Source organism: Rhinoderma darwinii, chromosome 5 (assembly GCF_050947455.1).
Source record: "Rhinoderma darwinii isolate aRhiDar2 chromosome 5, aRhiDar2.hap1, whole genome shotgun sequence".
Classification (NCBI taxonomy): domain Eukaryota; kingdom Metazoa; phylum Chordata; class Amphibia; order Anura; family Rhinodermatidae; genus Rhinoderma; species Rhinoderma darwinii.
This window is the reverse complement of record NC_134691.1, coordinates 323,329,096-323,346,848: the sequence shown is the minus strand read 5'-3', so window position 1 is coordinate 323,346,848 and position 17,753 is coordinate 323,329,096. Positions and strand designations below refer to the sequence as shown.

The 17,753-nt window shown below is 41.0% G+C and overlaps 1 protein-coding gene across 1 annotated transcript in view; it reads right to left on the bottom strand.

Moving 5' to 3' along the window:
- CUBN (cubilin) overlaps positions 1-17,753 on the bottom strand; it is a 190,371-nt gene that overhangs the window by 93,672 nt on the left and 78,946 nt on the right. The window contains exons 28-29 of the mRNA XM_075828736.1: positions 17,450-17,609; positions 937-1,118 (exon numbers count right to left, since the gene is read on the bottom strand). Coding sequence (XP_075684851.1) covers positions 937-1,118; positions 17,450-17,609 — 342 coding nt within the window. The remainder of the gene's footprint in view (positions 1-936; positions 1,119-17,449; positions 17,610-17,753) is intronic.

Here is a 17,753-nt window from a genome sequence, read left to right as displayed (position 1 = left end):
CTTGTTGGCCAGCTGCTACCCCGCTACGCGCTACGACCCAGTGGGTCCACACCCCACGCCGTGACACCTTCTTTACTGTGAGAACTGTGAATCTATAGAATAGTTACCGCAGGAGCTGGTCACAGCAGGGACAGTAGATGGCTTTAAAAAAGGATTCGATAATTTCCTAGAACAACAAATATAAGCTCCTATGTGTAGAAATTGTTACCTTCTCTTTTCCCATCCCTTGGTTCAACTTGATGGACATGTGTCTTTTTTCAACCGTACGAACTATGTAACTATGTAACTATGTAACCAGTCAGAAATGAGCAATTTTTAAGCTTGCCATACAAGGCCCAATGTTATGGAAATTAGAGGGGTTATCTGGACAGTAAATATAATCCACAACTTGACTAAACGGTGATACACGGCAGTGAGAAGAATGAATTGCATGATGGGATTTTAGTTTACTGAGCACACAGAGAAAATAAATCCCGCCTACTAACCGGAAGTCTGTCTACCAATACAGCGTTACATCGGGGATCGGTGAGTAACTCTGGGAAAGCAGTGCATTTGTTACATAATAGTGATTAGAGATGTTTGTGGGCCGTTTTCGCCTACTCCCTGGATAACCCCTTTTTAACAAAGCTCCTCCTAGAATTAAGCCATATCTGGAATATTGCAAGCAGTTCTGATAATTAGAGGATCTCCATAATCTACAATGACATCATCTTACATGTTGAAAAGTCTCCAATTCTATTTTGTTTTTATGACAAATAAGGAAGGAATTGACTTGTCATGAGGCCTGATAATAGGACAATGTCTCACCAACCATCTGAGAATAGCAATTATAGAAAAATTTTATACAGTAAGTGAAGCCGTCTTAAATTTTCAATACAGATACTCCAATATATTAATACAGAAACATCCCATATAGTATCATTAGCAACAACTTACCTCCAGGACATCATAGTCACATGATGTATGGTATTCTATATCAAAATCCAGAATACTGATCTGAATGCTGCTTCCGGGGGATGTGGTTATATACCAGACACATTCACGGTTATTTGGATACTTCATAGGATATCCAGGACTGCTAAATGTTCCATTGGGACCAGACAGATCTCCGCCACATCCTGTGGAAATGATACAGCAACAGTGTCAAATTATATAATTCCCCAGTATTAATGTGTACACCACTTGGAAAAGAGCCAATAATCTTGCATAATTAGCTGAATTTACGCAAAATCCCTTATATTTATATACGGTAGTATGGCTGAAAAGACCAATTACATTTAATCTGAAATATTTCACCACTTTGTGGATCTAGAATAAGGCATGGTGATCATGGTGGTAAGGGGGGAAATTATAACATTGAACAGAGGAATTCATTCATTAAAGGGGTTGTCTTAAAAAAAACACTTCTTTCCATATGCCATATTACAGCATATAGATGTCATAGAGGAGAGTCCACCGTTCAAGACCCCACTCAATTAGAGCATAAGAGCGGCTCATGCTGTGGCAAACCTGGCCCATCCATGTATTACATGTTCAGCTATTCATTTGAATAGCCAGCATGTAATACCACATTTCCCCTGCAGTTAGCGCTGCAGGGGAAATGTATAGCCATCAGGAGGTTTCTGCAACGATCAGCTGATTGCTGGTCCAGCTTCAATTTAGAAAGGCATTGTTTAAATGAGAAAACTTTAAAAAGTAACTATCATTTAATGTTTTTTTTAATAATAATGTATAGGGCAGGTGATTTCAAGAAATATTGCAATAAACTTTATTAACCAAGTCAGACTCCTTTCATTCTAAAACTGTTCCTGAACTACCACCCCTATCCTCAGCTACTGGCCCTTGCTAGGAAAAAAATCCGTATTCAGTGCGGTACACACCGAATACAGCTACTCTATGTGGGGAACACTTCATGCTGCCTGCTCCTGAAACCCAATGCACATTAGGTATTTCTACAATAGACTGTTTCAATCCGTTCCTAATAACCTGCCACACTGATCTTATGTCCCTGCTCCCCCTGCCAGATGCTTTGATAAGTGAGGAAATCAAGCCGAAAGTCTGCATCCCCCACCCTTTAGGTTTCGTTCACATCTGTGTCGGGACTCCGTTCATGGGTTCCGTCTGAGCTTTCCATCAGGGGAACCCATGAACGGAAACCAAACTAAAACAAACTTTGCATCCCCATTGATTTCAATGGTGACGGATCCGGTGCAAATGGTTTTCGTTTGTCCCCTTTGTGTAAGGGTTCCATTGTTTTGACGGAATTAATAGCGCAGTCGGACTACGGTATTGATTCCGTCAAAATGACTAAACCCTTGCACAGCAGTGACAAACCTAAACCATTTGCACTGGATCCGTCGCTATTGAAATCAATTGTGATGCAAACGGAACCCATGAACGGAGTCCCAACGCAGATGTGAACGAAGCCTTAGGGCGTCTGGCAGGGAGATAAGACCAGAGTGGCTGGTTATTATATTGGCAAATAGGGGTTAATTAAAGACAGACATCTTCGAAAGTAAATTCATTAAAGGGGTATTGCTTTAATGAATTAACTTTCGAAGATGTCTGTCTGGTGCCTGACTGCATATTAGCCCCATCTACTATATTATGTCACAATTTTTTGCTCTGTGGTGCCTATATCAGTGTCTATACGTTTCTCTATTCAACTTTGGGTAAAATAAATTTGGAAAAATTATAGAAGAATAAAAAAAAACATAAGTAGAAAATATAGAATAAAGGGAAATCAGATATTTCAGTAAACATAATCCAGACGCCATGTGTCTTATGGTTAAAAAAAATCTCAAGACAATCACATGTTTATCTAGTGGTTTATCAAGTGTCATTACTATGATGAATCATATGTATAATACTAGAATTCACATGCTGTAGTTCCATTGATTTGGAGTATATTATATTATTATACTGTTTAGATGTAAGCATGTACATAGTTTCGGGCACTATATAAGGTCAATGTACCCTGAATTTTATTTATCAATTGCCATCATTAAACTGGTCCATATCTGAAGGTGCAGTCTAAGACTTTGTTCACATCTACGTCAGGACTCCGTTCATGGGTTCCGTCTGAGCTTTCCGTTAGGGGAACCCATGAACGGAATCCAAAGGGAAACCATAGGTTTCCGTTTGCATCACCACCTATGGTTTCCATTTGTTTTAGTTTGGATTCCGTTCATGGGTTTCCCCGACGGAAAGCTCCGACGGAACCCATGAACAGAGTCCCAACGCAGATGTGAAGGAAGCCTTAGGTGGAATTTGCATTTTATTTGTATTTGTTTTTTTTTTCATTATACTTACCTTGAAGCTCCTGGGGCCCAACGAAAAATCTATAAATGGGTTCTAATCTACCATGTGCCATTTATAATACTGGTGTCTTCGTATGTGGCAGAGGTGCATTTGGGCACCCTCAGGCAATGGATCCCAGGTGCGACTGTTACCGCTGCACCCCCTCTAGCTACGCCCCTGCTTTGTATCTTCGCCAGTTGCTCCAGCTTCTACCCATCCTGCTTCCCATTGGGCAACATGAACCTGCACAGGAAGGTCAAGAAAGAGCTGAGCCCCCTTCTCTAGAGATGGAGAAGTGTCTCCTTGTACCAGTATAAGGAGGTAAAAGTCACTATGATGTCTAATATCAGGTCACCAATATTTCATGTATGACCCTGTTCATAGCTTATTTCTGCACGCCTTGTAAAATTATGGGAGAAATAAGTCCCCACACATATTTTCCCCCAGAAATTTCAGCTGAGTGCCAGGGGTCACATAAGGCTGTGTTCACATCAGCGTTGTGTTCCGTTGATGGGTTCTGTCTGAGCTTTCCGTCGGGGGAACCCCTCAAAGGAAAGGCAAACTAAAACCTTAGCTTCCATTTTCAACACCATTGATCTCAATGGTGACGGATAATTTGCTAGCGGTTTCCGTTTGTCACCGTTGTAAAAGGGTTCCGTTTTTTTGATGGAATCAATAGCGCAGTCGACACTTTCAGTAAAATAATATTTTCTGCCATTATTTTTTATCTTCACCTAAACTGGTTTCAGATTGTGCCCTCTTGTTCTTGTGTTTAGTTTGATATTACAAAGACTTTTTAACTTTTTAAAACGTTAACATATTTAAAGGGTTCGATTATGCCCCCCCCCCTTTTCCTCACGGCTATATAAATTAGGTTATTTAAAGGGGTTTTCTCATAAAGAACTTTTATCACCTATCCATAGTATAGGTGAGAAATGTCTGATTGGTGGGAGTTGAACTACTGGTAGCCCCACCAATCCCAAGAATGGGAGTCCCCAGAGTGCCCTATGTGAATGGAGCAGGACTGCGCTTGCCACCACTCCATTCACTCTCCGAAGTTAGCCGAGATCAGCGCTCGGCAGCCCTAAAGAAATAGAATGGTGCGGTGGCCGAGCATGCGCAGTCCCTCCTTATTCACATAGGAATGATTGGACCCCCACCGATCAGACATGTCTCATCTATACTGTGGATAGAAGATTAATGATCTTTATGAGAAATATGCTTTAAGTCTCTTCTGATAAGTTTTAGGCTTAAGACCTTCCACAATTATTGTAGCCCGTCTTTGGACCCGTTTTTGGACACCTTTGAGCCATACATCGCACATTTGACTTTCATTTAGCCTGTGGCTGTAAGGACACACTGAGAGTTGTAGTTTTGCAATCTAAATGAATGTTTGCTATATAGAAACTGCTAAACCAGTGCAACTTCTCTTTAAATGAGCATAGCCGTGCCTCACTGTCTGACAGTTATGTGATCTCATATTATCCCTACATCCTTCCCATAAGTAGTCTGAATAAATAATGACTCATTCGCCATGTTAAATTAAAATCAGAACACCACCCTCCTGAAGACACTGAGGCCATCTTTCAAAACATGTGTTAAAGTAAAACAACTTTAGGTCTTCTGCTCGGACCATCCCCGCGGTACACAGAGGGAGTGGAGTAAAACATTGTAACGCTCTGCATGTGTTTCGGTGATCCATGTCCGCCTCTGCTCCCTGTCACCGCGCTCCTCTTCTTCCCTCGGTTTGGTGCCGCTCTGCATACAATGTCTCATAGGGCGAGCATTCACCATCATCACCAACCAATCCCTGATGCTCAGTTCATATTTAAGGCAGCTTCCCTGGTCACCTGATGCCAGATCCCTCTACCTGCTACCAGTCTGTATCCTGTCACCTGCTACCAGTCTGGATCCGGCTACTTGATACGAGCCTGTGGCCTACTACCTGTTGGCAACCTGAATCCTGCTGTGAGCCTGAAATCCACTACTTGCTACAAACTTGTGACCTCAGACCTATACCTGCCTGCTGAGGTGTTATCTGCCTGTGTCTATATCCATGATGTACTTCACTATTGTCTCCTGGTCCACAGGGCAAGCTGCTACTCATAGCGGGACCACCTCAAGCGGTAGCGACCTGGTAGTAGTCTGTATGCGACCTGGTAGCTCTCTGCAGTGAAGTCCAGGAAAAATACCTGGAAGGTACTTAGAAAACGCCCTTAGAGGTGGCCCAAAGTCAAACCAATTGAGTAGCCCAGTGCGTCCACAACCCGCTGGTTATTACAAACATGACTACAGGAACAGACTACATACAGGTTTGTATGTAGTCTGTAACTATGGTTACACATAGGTCTGCATAGACACTTTATACAAACCAAACAATAGTACAATATACTTAATCAAATCTATTTGCTAAATTGCTTATCGTTTTAATATTTTAGATTCAATAAATATGTTATTGGAACACTAAAAAAAAGTGAACATACCCTTTAAACTTTATTTACATAAGACTCTTTAACCCCTCAGCATCTCATCCTACTACATAGATAACTCCTAAAGATGTAAAAACCATGCAGAATAGAACAATAGCACAACTTCATGGAGAACTAAACAAGATCATTTACCAATCGAACATAGAATTCAAGGATTGAAACAAAAATCTGAAAAGATTTACTTTGCCCGCATATGATTTATGGGGTACTTATTGTAACAGTTTAGGGTTAATATATTATCCATATTTATTTCCAGTTTAAGTTGCCGCTGGCTGTAAATTATAAAGTCTTTAATACAAAAACCCATTGTCCGGTATGAATCATTGCCACATTCTTGTGGTGCCCACAATGAGATGGAGACGGGTGTAGAAGATGTTGATTATGACTCAGCTGCTCTCATAGGAGAAGGACTGTGGAAAGTTGAGCCATCGTAGCTGCTATTTCCTTCTTATAACTCCAGGACTCCCACTCAAAATGTAATTTTTCCCACATTCCAAATTTACAGCTTTGATTCCACTATGAATGTTCATGAGGTTTATATTCCATTGGTATGCACTTATATAACCTTATTTCAATATAACATTGCACAATAAAGTGGAGTATAGTTGCTAAGGAGCAACTGAAAGACTACTTAATAAAATGCTGCAAAACTGACACTCAGGGCCACATATCAGTTGTCGGGGGCGGAGGGTTGTAGAAAACATGTGTCGGGCCCTGCAACAGGGAGCCAGTGGGCTGGGCAGCATTGGTCTTCCAAAAACACTTTCTTATTATTCCGGCAGAATAATCATTTCACACTCATGGAGTCAACAGGCGCACAGTCCTCACTATCTCCTGCCCTGTGCAGATTTCTATGATCACTGCAGAGCAGAAGGTGAACAAGATCTGACTGATAAAGGGTTCAGCTCTTTTTTTTACAAGCTAACCCACTGTTTACCAGGCACAATACATTAACCCATCCGCAACTCTAGGCCATCAGGGATGGAACCATTACCCCTTCACTACTGCAGACCACTGGGAATGTTTCCATTAACTTCTTCAACACCCTAGACCACCAGGGATATTTACATTAGCTCCTTCAACATTCTAGACCACCTAGGATGTTTCCATTAACCCCTTTGCCACTCTAGACCACCAGACTATTGTACATACTCTCCTTCAACATCCTAGACCACATAGGATATTTCCATGAACTGCTTCACGACACTAAGCCACCAGGAGTAAAATGTATTAACCCCTTAACTACCAAAAAATACCAGAATATTATAATTAAACACTAGACTAGTATTGGTATTCAATTTAACCCCTTGGTCATCATAGATCATTATGAATATTTATATTTAACCTCAAAGCCTCCCAGACCACCAGGAACACTCACCCTCAAACAATAGGTATATTATTCATCAAGACCTGTGTCAACTAAAGGTGCCATCAATTTATTTAGGTGGCACAGAGACCCTGAAAAACTGTCACATATAATCATCTCTCCCCTTTATGGCTCCAGGACTTGCTCCAGTGAGGCTTCGTTTACATCTGCGTCAGTACTCCATTCATGGATTCCATCGGACCACTCCGTCAGGGGAACCAATGAACAGAATCCAAACTGAAACAAATGGAAACCATAGGTTTCTGTTTGCATCACCATTGATTTCAATGGTTACCGATCCGGTGCAAATGGTTTCCGTTTGTCACCGTTGTGTAAGGTTTCCGTTGTTTTGCCGGAACCTATACCATAGTGGATTGCACTATTGATTCCGTCAAAACAATGAAACCCTTAAACAACGGTGACAAACGGAAACCATTTGCACCGGATCCGTCACCATTGAAATCAATGGTGATGCAAACAGAAACCTGCAGTTTCCGTTTGATTCAGTTCGGATTCCATTCATGGGTTCCCCTACCGGAAAGGTCCGATGGAACCCATGAGTCCCGACGCAGATGTGAACGAAGCCTTACCCTTAATCAAACTCTGGGTGATCCCCTCACTGGAGTCAAATTTTTGTCTTGTCATGAGGCCCAGACCCCTGCTACATCTTTGTTTTGGCACATTAAAGTCCTAAAACAAAAAGTTAATAAAACCGACCAAGTGTAACCTCTAATCATACTCATTGGATAGACCTTTCTACTTAATATATTTCACAATTTAGCAGAAAACATTGAGGAACCACAATGCAGAACTACAGAAAATTAGCTACCTCATGTGTTCCCCTTCTATATTATATTCAGCATGAAAAAGGGTCTGAAGAATTTGGGAGATCCCCAGGGATATGACCTCAAACGTCTAGCTCAGAACTTGTTGCTTAGATACCAGTCAATAAATAGATTATTTCCAGAAGTCTGTAGTACTCCAGTTTTACTTGGTAATGTCCGCAATCACCGCGGATTGTACAAGTCTATGAGTCACGCCGGGCTCTTATTTCATGTGGGCTCCGCAGCAAAGTATAGTTTTTAGTAAAGTACAGTAATAAGCACTTTCTCACTCAGTGATAGGTACAATTTCACAGCAAGTAGTAAAGATTTGATTGCTGGGTGTTCACCGCAGTTATATCAAACTACGTGGGCAAGCGTTTCAAAGAGGAAATGAATGGCATGTGCTTTTCTTTTCCAGTAACTGCTTCTGTTATACATACAGTAGATAGGGTAACTATGAGAACCAAAGAGATTTCTGTGTCCCCCTAGCTCTAATCTGCTATACAATGCTATGAAGTAGCCACAAATTTTATATATATATATATAGCACACAAGAAAATGGCGACAGCCCACTGTGAACACTAATGCCACCTAAGCCACTAAATATAAATAAGTATGCATTAATGATAAATCTACTTATAATAGGGAGGTTCTTAGCGCACATTTTGATCAAATTGTGTGAGCCCACCTGCCACGACACTGTATATATATATATATATATATATATATATATATATATATATATGTATATACAGTCCAATGGTAGATGAACACAGCACTCCAGTGGTTACCAAAAAATTAGGCCATGTGCTCGTTACCTGGGGGTGAATCAATTCCCCAAAAGAATAGAGAGAAGCGTAGAACACAGCAACGGCACCAGGACTTCAAAGTAGATGAAAGCAAAAAGTGGATTTATTCACCTCAGTACAGCAACGTTTCGGTTCAACAGGAACCTTTCTCAAGCCATAAAAAACTAAACAAAGTGCCAAGTATTTATAGGAGGAGCATACATACATCACTAATAAAGCAATAAAATGCATAATTCCATCAAAACATGTACAAAAGTGTATATTAATGTTATAGAAAAACATTCACAAAGTGCACATAATCCTTCCATTGTAAAACCTATTAGAACCATTCAATATATATGCATGGTGTGGTGACAATAATAAAAAACACTGTAAGTTGGAGCAATAAGGGATAATTGGAAGCAGGCAGAAGCTCATTATGTTTAAGTGGTAGTGTACTTACTGTAAGCCGTTCAGTCATGCACAAAATAGAGAAATGCGCCTGACACACTCGTGTGTGTCTACTGCGCATGTCCCAAGATGGCGTCCACACCGGATATTAAGTCCGGTGGAACGCATCCAACATCAGAGACCCCACTGCGCATGCGCCATGACGGAACATGCGTTCCACCTCTTCTGCGCACGCGCCAGCCGGGATTTTGAATAACATATAGAGCGGGGAATGCTAGTGAAAGCACTAGATCTATACTTGGATGAAGTTCGTATCCTGGTTTATATTGTCCATCCCCCAGAACATTACCTGGGTTTTGGACCATAATCACCATAGATACGAACCAATATAGGCAGTGTGGTTTGCCGCCCCCTAGCGGAAAAGACCTGGATATACATGTCCTATTTACTAAATGTAATTTTGACTATAATCACTAATGGGGCAAAATACAGATTTTATATTATAGAAAAATCCTCCAACAGGGATAAAATATTCCCAATCTATCTAGATAAGGGAGGGAAAGGAACAAAACGCATCTGTCAAAATAAGACAGTATGCGTCATGATAGGCCCACATTAGAACAGAAATGAATATAGATACCAAAAGAGGAAATACAGACAACCACAGTATAAGAACTATAACGTCCACCCAAACAATTATTTTAGATCCATGCTATTTCTAAATGGACTAACACATATACGCTCAATAAATGTCCATTCCAAACATGACATAAACGTTTTTTCATCTACTTTGAAGTCCTGGTGCCGTTGCTGTGTTCTACGCTTCTCTCTCTCTATATATATATATATATATATATATATACACATACAGTGGATATAAAAAGTCTACACACCAATGTTAAAATGACAGGTATTTGTCATGTCAAAAAATCTGTAAAAGATGAATCATTTCAGAACTTTTTCCACCTTTAATATGACCCATAATCTGTACAATTCTATTGAGAAACAAACTAAAATCATTTAGCGGGGGGAAAATATAAAAAACAAAACTACAATAACGTGGTTGCATAAGTGTGAACACCCTCTTATAATTGGGGATGTGGTTGTGTTCAGAATTAGCCAATCACATTTAAACTCATGTTAAATAGTAGTCAGTACAGAGCTGCCATTATTTAAAGTGAGTCTGAGTAACCCCATATAAAGTTCAGCTGTTCTTTTAGGATTTTCCTGAAATTTTTGTTAAATGTGAAAGCAAAAGCCATTGTCCGTAAAGAGTTTGCAACACATCAAAGGGATCTGATTGTTGAAAGGCATCAGTCTGGAGAAGGGTACCAAAGAATTTCCAAGGTATTAGATATACCATGGAACTAGGTGAAGACAGTCATCAAGAAGTGGATTACATTAGGCACAACAATGACATTAAGAAAAACTGGACGTCCCTCAAAACTTGATGAAAAGACAAGACGAAAATTGGTCCGGGAGGCTACCAAGAGGCATACAGAAACATTAAAGGAGCTGCATGACTTTCTGGCAGGTACTGGTTGTGTAGTGCATGTGACAACAATCTCCCGTATCCTTCATATGTTTGGGTGGTAAGACGGAAGCCTTTTGTAACAAAGAAAAACATCCAAGCCCGGCTATGTTTTGCAAAGACCTACATCAAGTCTGCCAAAAGCATGTGGGAAAACCTGTTATGGTTTGATGAGACCAAGGTTGAACTTTTTAGCCATAATTCCAAAAGGTGTGTTTGGCACAAAGCCAACACTGCACATCACCAAAAGAACACCATACCCACAGTGACGCATGGTGGAGGCAGCATTATGGAGAATGCTGGGGGCAGCGTGGTGGAGGCAGCATTATTCTTTGGGGCTGTTTTTCTGCAGCTGGAACTGGGGCTTTAGTCAAGGTGGAGGGAATTATGAACAGCTCCAAATATCAGTCAATATTGGAACAAAGCCTGCAGGCCTCTGCTAAAAAGCTGAAGATGAAGAGGAATTTCACCTTTCAGCACGACAGCGACCCACAGCAGAACCTCCAAATCAACAAAAGAATGGCCTCACTTGAAGAAGATCAACGTTTTGGAACAGCCCAGCAAGAGCCTAGACCTGAATCCCATTGAAAATCTGTGGTGCGACCTGAAGAGGGCTGTCAAAATAAGATGCCCTCTCAATCTGACAGATTTAGGCTATGTTCACACGGAGTATTTTGGGGGAGGAATATCTGCCTCAAAATTCCGTTTGGAACTTTGAGGCAGATTTTCCTCTCCCTGCACGCCGATTTTCGCGCCGTTTTTCGCCGGCGGCCATTGAGCGCCGCGGGCATAAAACAGAGCGGAATACGCTTTCTCTGCCTCCCATTGAAGTCAATGGGAGGTCAGAGGCGGAAGCGCCCGAAGATAGGGCATGTCGCTTCTTTTTCCCGCGAGGCAGTTTTACTGCTCGCGGGAAAAAGACGCCGACGCCTTCCATTGAAATCAATGGGAGGCGTTCTCGGGCCGTTTGTGCCGAGTTTTGCGACGCGGTATCCGCGTCAAAAAACTCGGCAAAATACCCCATGTGAACATAGCCTTATAGCGCTTTTGCAAGGAAAAGTGGGCAACAATTGCCAAGTCAAGATGTGCCATGCTGATAGACTTCTACCCAAAAAGACTGAATGCTGTTAAAAAGTCAAAGGGTAATTCAACAAAGTATTAGTTTAAGGGTGTGCAGATTTATGCAACCACATAATTTTTATAATTTATTTTTATTTTTCCACACTAAAAGATTTCAGTTTGATTTTCAATACAATTGTACAGATTATAGGAGACAAGGAGACATTAAAGGTGGAAAATGTTCTGAAATGATTTATCTTGGACTGATTTTGTAAAATGACCAAAACCTGCCATTTTAACAGGGGTGTGTAGACTTTTTATATCCATTGTGTGTACATATATATATCTCATAATCGTCCCGTTTTTCGTGGGATTGTCATCTGGGTGGATCTTAAAATGTCCCATAAATGGGGATTAGGCCAGGATTACACACACAGTTCTTATACGGTTTTTGAGACAGTTTTTGGCTTCGTTTTTTGAGCCAATCACAGTAGTGGACACATAAGAAAGATGATGTATCAGTCTTTTATTTAAACCTTTCCTTTCCTTTCGATCCACTTCTGGCTTTGGCTCAAAAAAGCTGAGCCAAAAATGCCACAAAAACTGTGTGTCTGATCCTGGCCTTAAAATGTTGGGCGGTATATAGATTATATGTAACTCCTTTTTCTGGCATCCAATAATCCAGAAAATGTGATAATCTGGCACATGTTTACATCATTGCAGATCATATTAAGTAAAAGGCTAAACAGAGAGACTCAATTAAAATGCTAAAACAATTCTCCCAAGTCTAACCTGGAACAACCCAAGCACGCCCTCTCCAGTACCCAAACATGCTGCCTTAGGCCTTGTTCACACTGCTTTTTTTGGCAAAATGATTCCGTTGCTTTTTCAGTGTCAGAATCGGAATGGAAAACGTTTCTATTTTGCCTCTCATTGTTTTCAATGGGAATCAGCGCATGTAGTTGATATTATTTTTCTGACCTTTGTAGGTGCTGAATCTGCCTGAAAATTCCTATTGAAATCAATTAGGAGCTGAAAAAACGGCGCCAAATGCTATCGGCGCTGTTTTGTGCACTGAAAAGCACCTAAAATGAGGTGCTGATTTTAATGCTCAAAATCAAACCCCCCAGTGGGCTTTTAAAAAAATAAAAATAAATAAATAGTGCACAAATCCGCTTAAAAATCAGTTTGCATTTTGGAGGCAGATTTAGGCCATGTAAACACGTGGCACAATCTTTCCGCTGCAAATGTTGGTGCAGATTCGGGGCAATTACACAACGAATCTCCACCAACATTTGCATATTTGAGAATCAGGGGCGTAACTAGGAAAGACTGGGCCCCATAGCAAACTTTTGACTGGGGCCCCCCCTCCCCTGGGTGTCACACAACCCCCCCCTTGTAGATAGTGCCTTTTTTTACAGCCCCCCCTGTAGATAACGCCATACAGCTCCCTCTGTAGATAACTCCATACAGCTCCCCTGTAGATAACGCCAAACAGAGTCCCCCCTGTAGATAACGCCATACAGAACCCCCCCTGTAGATAACGCCATACAAACCCCCCTGTAGATAACGCCATACAGACCCCCCCTGGTAGGTAACGCTATACAGACCCCTCTGTAGATAACGCCATACAGAGTCCCCCCTGTAGATAACACCATACAGCCCCCTCTGTAGATAACGCCATACAGCCCCCCCTGTAGATAACGCCATACAGCCCCCCTGTAGGTACCGCAATACAGCCCCCCTGTAGGTAACACTATACAGCCCCCCCTGTAGGTAACGCCATACAGCCCCCTGTAGGTAACGCCATACAGCCCCCCTGTAGGTAACGCCATACAGCCCCCCTGTAGGTAACGCTATACAGCCCCCCTGTAGGTAACGCTATACAGCCCCCCTGTAGATAATGCTATACAGCCCCCTCGTAGGTAACGCCATGCAGCCCCAACCCCCCCAAAAAATCCGACCTACAGTGTGTCCTACAAAAGACATGTATCCCCTCTCCACAGGATAGGGGATACATGTGTGATCGCTGGCAGCGATAGGGAGAACGGGGGACCGAAATTCCCCACAAGTTCTCCATGACTAACCTCTGACTTCTGGCGTCTGCGCAGCTCAATAAAAATGAAAGGAGCGCTGGTCACGCATGCGCACAAGCGATACCGGCGCTCCATTCATTTCTACGGAAGTCCGAGGTTTGTGATGGAGAACTTCAGGGGACTTTCAGTCCCCCGTTCTCCCTATCGCTGTCAGCGATCACACATGTATCCCCTGTCCTGTGTATATCCTGTGGATAGGGGATACATGTCTTTTGTTTAATGGCAGAGCGGGGAGATACCTCCCTGCTCTGCCGTAGTGTTCAGTGGCATCGCGCTGTAGCAGCCATAGCGGCTGCTAGCGGAGCCTCCGGCCATGGTGGGGGCCTGTGCCGGCGGGCGACACGGGCCCCCTCATGCCGCGGGCCCCGTAGCAGCCGCTACTGCTGCTACAGCGGTAGTTGTGCCACTGTTGAGAATACAAATGTTAAAAACTTTAAAAACGGCTGCTGCAGAATTCCACAGTGGACTGTCCGCAGCAGAATTCAACAACAATTCCGCCACATCTGAACGTGGCCTTAGCGTTTGATTTTTCAGCCTCAACTTAAATACCGTGTGAACTTAGCCTTAAGTTGGATTCACACATTGTGTATTTGTTGCAGATTTTTGAGCCAAAGCCGGAAGTGATTACAAAAGGAATGGGAAATATAAAAGAAGAACTTATACTTGTCCTAACTCCTTGATCCACTCCTGTCTTTGGCTAGAAACTCTACAACAAAATCTGCAACAAATATGCAATCTAGGAATCCAGCCTCAGCTCTTGTTCACACAGTGCATATTTGATGCAGATTTTGCATGCATTTTTTAAGCCAAAACCAGAATTGGATCTATGAGAGGAGACCCTTTATATATTTCTTCTGTTTAGGTTCCGTTCCTGTTTTTGGGCGTAAAAATCAATGCAGAATTGCAATGTGTGAACAAGGCCTTATCCTTTTCTTTATAGACCACGCCATCGTTGATTTTAAGATTTAAAAAATCAAAAGCGAAGACAACTGGAATGATTGTAACATTGTTTAGAAATGAAATAAAAATTATAATATTTAATATTAAAATATATAAAAAACAAATCGTAAACAAATTATTTGCAAAAATTCTTATTGTGAAATGAATGATTTGTGTCATTATTTCTCCGTATACTTGTGCTGTTAATTGTGTCTTCTTTCGTAATGACATCATTCAGCACGCCAGCACCTGCGTCTCCTTCACTTGTATCTTTATTACGGAAAACTGACTTCCATTTCCGTTGCCTGGTGTGTGAAATGACATCAGCTGGACTGATATCCCTATTTTTAGATAAATATCCGGAAATTTTTCACTCAGCGAATTGTAGTCTGTGGAAGCCGGGCAGAGTACAATGTGACGAGAGACATGTAACAGCTGGCTTTGCTTTTTGTATTCTTTTTTTTTTTTTATGTTTTATGTAGGAGCCTATTTCTCTGGCTTTGTTAGGGTATGTTCACACGGCAGCGTCCGTAACGGATGAAATTACGGGGCTGTTTTCAGGAGAAAACAGCTCCGTAATTTCAGACGTCATGGCATGTTGAGGCGCTATTTCGCTGCGTCCATTACGGACGTAATTGGAGCGGCTTTTCCATCGAGTCAATGGAAAACGGCTCCAATTACGTCTGAAGAAGTGACAGGCACTTCTTTGTCGCGGGCGTCTTTTTTACGCGCCACCTTTTGACAGCGGCGCGTAAAAAAATGACCGTCTGAACAGAACATCGTAAAACCCATTCAAATGAATGGGCAGATGTTTCCCAACGCTATCGAGGCGCATATGCGGACGTAAATCGAGGTGTAAAACGCCCGAATTACGTCCGTAAATAAGCCGTGTGAACATACCCTTAGGGTCTTTCTACACTATCTATCTATCTATCTATCTATCTATCTATCTATCTATCTATCTATCTATCTATCTATCTCATATCTATCTATCTCATATCTATCTATCTATCTATCTATCTATCTATCTATCTATCTATCTATCTATCTATCTATCTATCTATCTATCTATCTATCTATCTATCTATCTATCTATCCCATATCTATCTATCTCATATCTATCTATCTATCTATCTATCTCATATCTATCTATCTCATATCTATCTATCTATCTATCTATCTATCTATCTATCTATCTATCTATCTATCTATCTATCTATCTATCTATCTATCTATCTATCTATCTATCATCTATCTATCTATCTCATATCTATCTATCTCATATCTATCTATCTCATATCTATCTATCTATCTATCTATCTATCTATCTATCTATCTATCTATCTATCTATCTATCCCATATCTATCTATCTCATATCTATCTATCTCATATCTATCTATCTCATATCTATCTATCTATCTATCTATCTATCTATCTATCTATCTATCTATCTATCTATCTATCTATCTATCTATCTATCTATCTATCATCTGTCTCATGTCTATCTGTCTGTCTCATATCTGTCTGTCTGTCTGTCGGTCTGCCTCATAGCTGTCTGTCTGTGTCATAGCTGTCTGTCTTCTTATCTTATCTATATTATCTCATCTATCCATCATTACTTTGTTCTCTTATATCTCACCTATATATTTGTTATTCCCCTGACAGGCCTATGACTTTTCCTGGCAATAGTGGACAGAAAATACTGAGAAAATATCAGCGCAGAGAAAAGCTAAACACATAAACATACACTTTTAAAAATGTCTAATACTGAAATAATATTTCCATAGATTCTCTGGCTCTGTATTGTATTATAAGCAAAACAATGTAATTAACATCAGTCCCATGGAAAAAAACACAAAAACCAATGTGATATTACGACCCACTGTGCTAGACGACAAAATCAGCTCTGCTACATTTATTATATCTAATTAGAAACATTGAAGGAAATACAAATCTTTTCAAACGTTCCTTTGTTTCCATTTATTCACACATGGCAGGAATCAGTAACTAAATGAAATTCAAGAAATTTGTAATAAACGTATGTTTTCTTGTGCCAGAAAACTAATAATATGTTACTATTCCATTTATTAAAAGCTAAGCTCCACCTTGGGATATCATTTATACTATGAGTAGTACAGGGGTGCAATTTAAAGGAGTTATCTCATTAGAACAACCCCTGTACGTATATGGCTATTAGGGAATATGAGCATTATAGAGAGCAGAGAGGAGTCAGTGTGACCATGTATTACATGGTTGCCACGTAATACCACATTTCTCCAGCAGTGGCCACTGTAGGAGAAATGGGTAGCGCTCAAAGCTTCTCCTGGGGATCGCCAGGGTTTCAGATGTCAGACCTATTCAGCTGGTCGCTATTTAGAGAAGGGGTTCGAGATGAGACAATTTCTTTAAATCTTGCAAAGTTTGTCTCAGTGCTACCCTTAACCAACAAATGCTGACAGAATAGAGTGGCTGTTTACTGACAGTGGCTCTAATCTAATTTTCCTATGGATACAGGACATGTGCAAACAGCAATAATATAATCTCTGAGGTAAGGTCAGGAAGCAATGTAAATGGATACAGTATCTATGGCGAACTGCGATGGCTGGATATGTAAATGAAGAATAATCTTTATAAACTGGTCTTACCATTGATGTTCCATAATAGCTGAAATCCTCGATGTGTACCCATACTGTCGGTCTGGAAGACAACATGAAGGCTTGTACCATTGGTAGCGCCATCTGGAGGCAACTGATCTTTACAGTAAGTCCCGATAAGTCTGGCTTGGTTATTAGGTCCATCATAAAGCTGAAAAGGAATAAATACTGATTTACAAAATTTATTATTACCATTCAATCCGAGCTGAACCCTAACCAGAATGCCGAACCCTAACCAGATCCACCATTCGAAGAATTTTTAGTATTTTTTAGAATACCGTACGGTTAAAATATG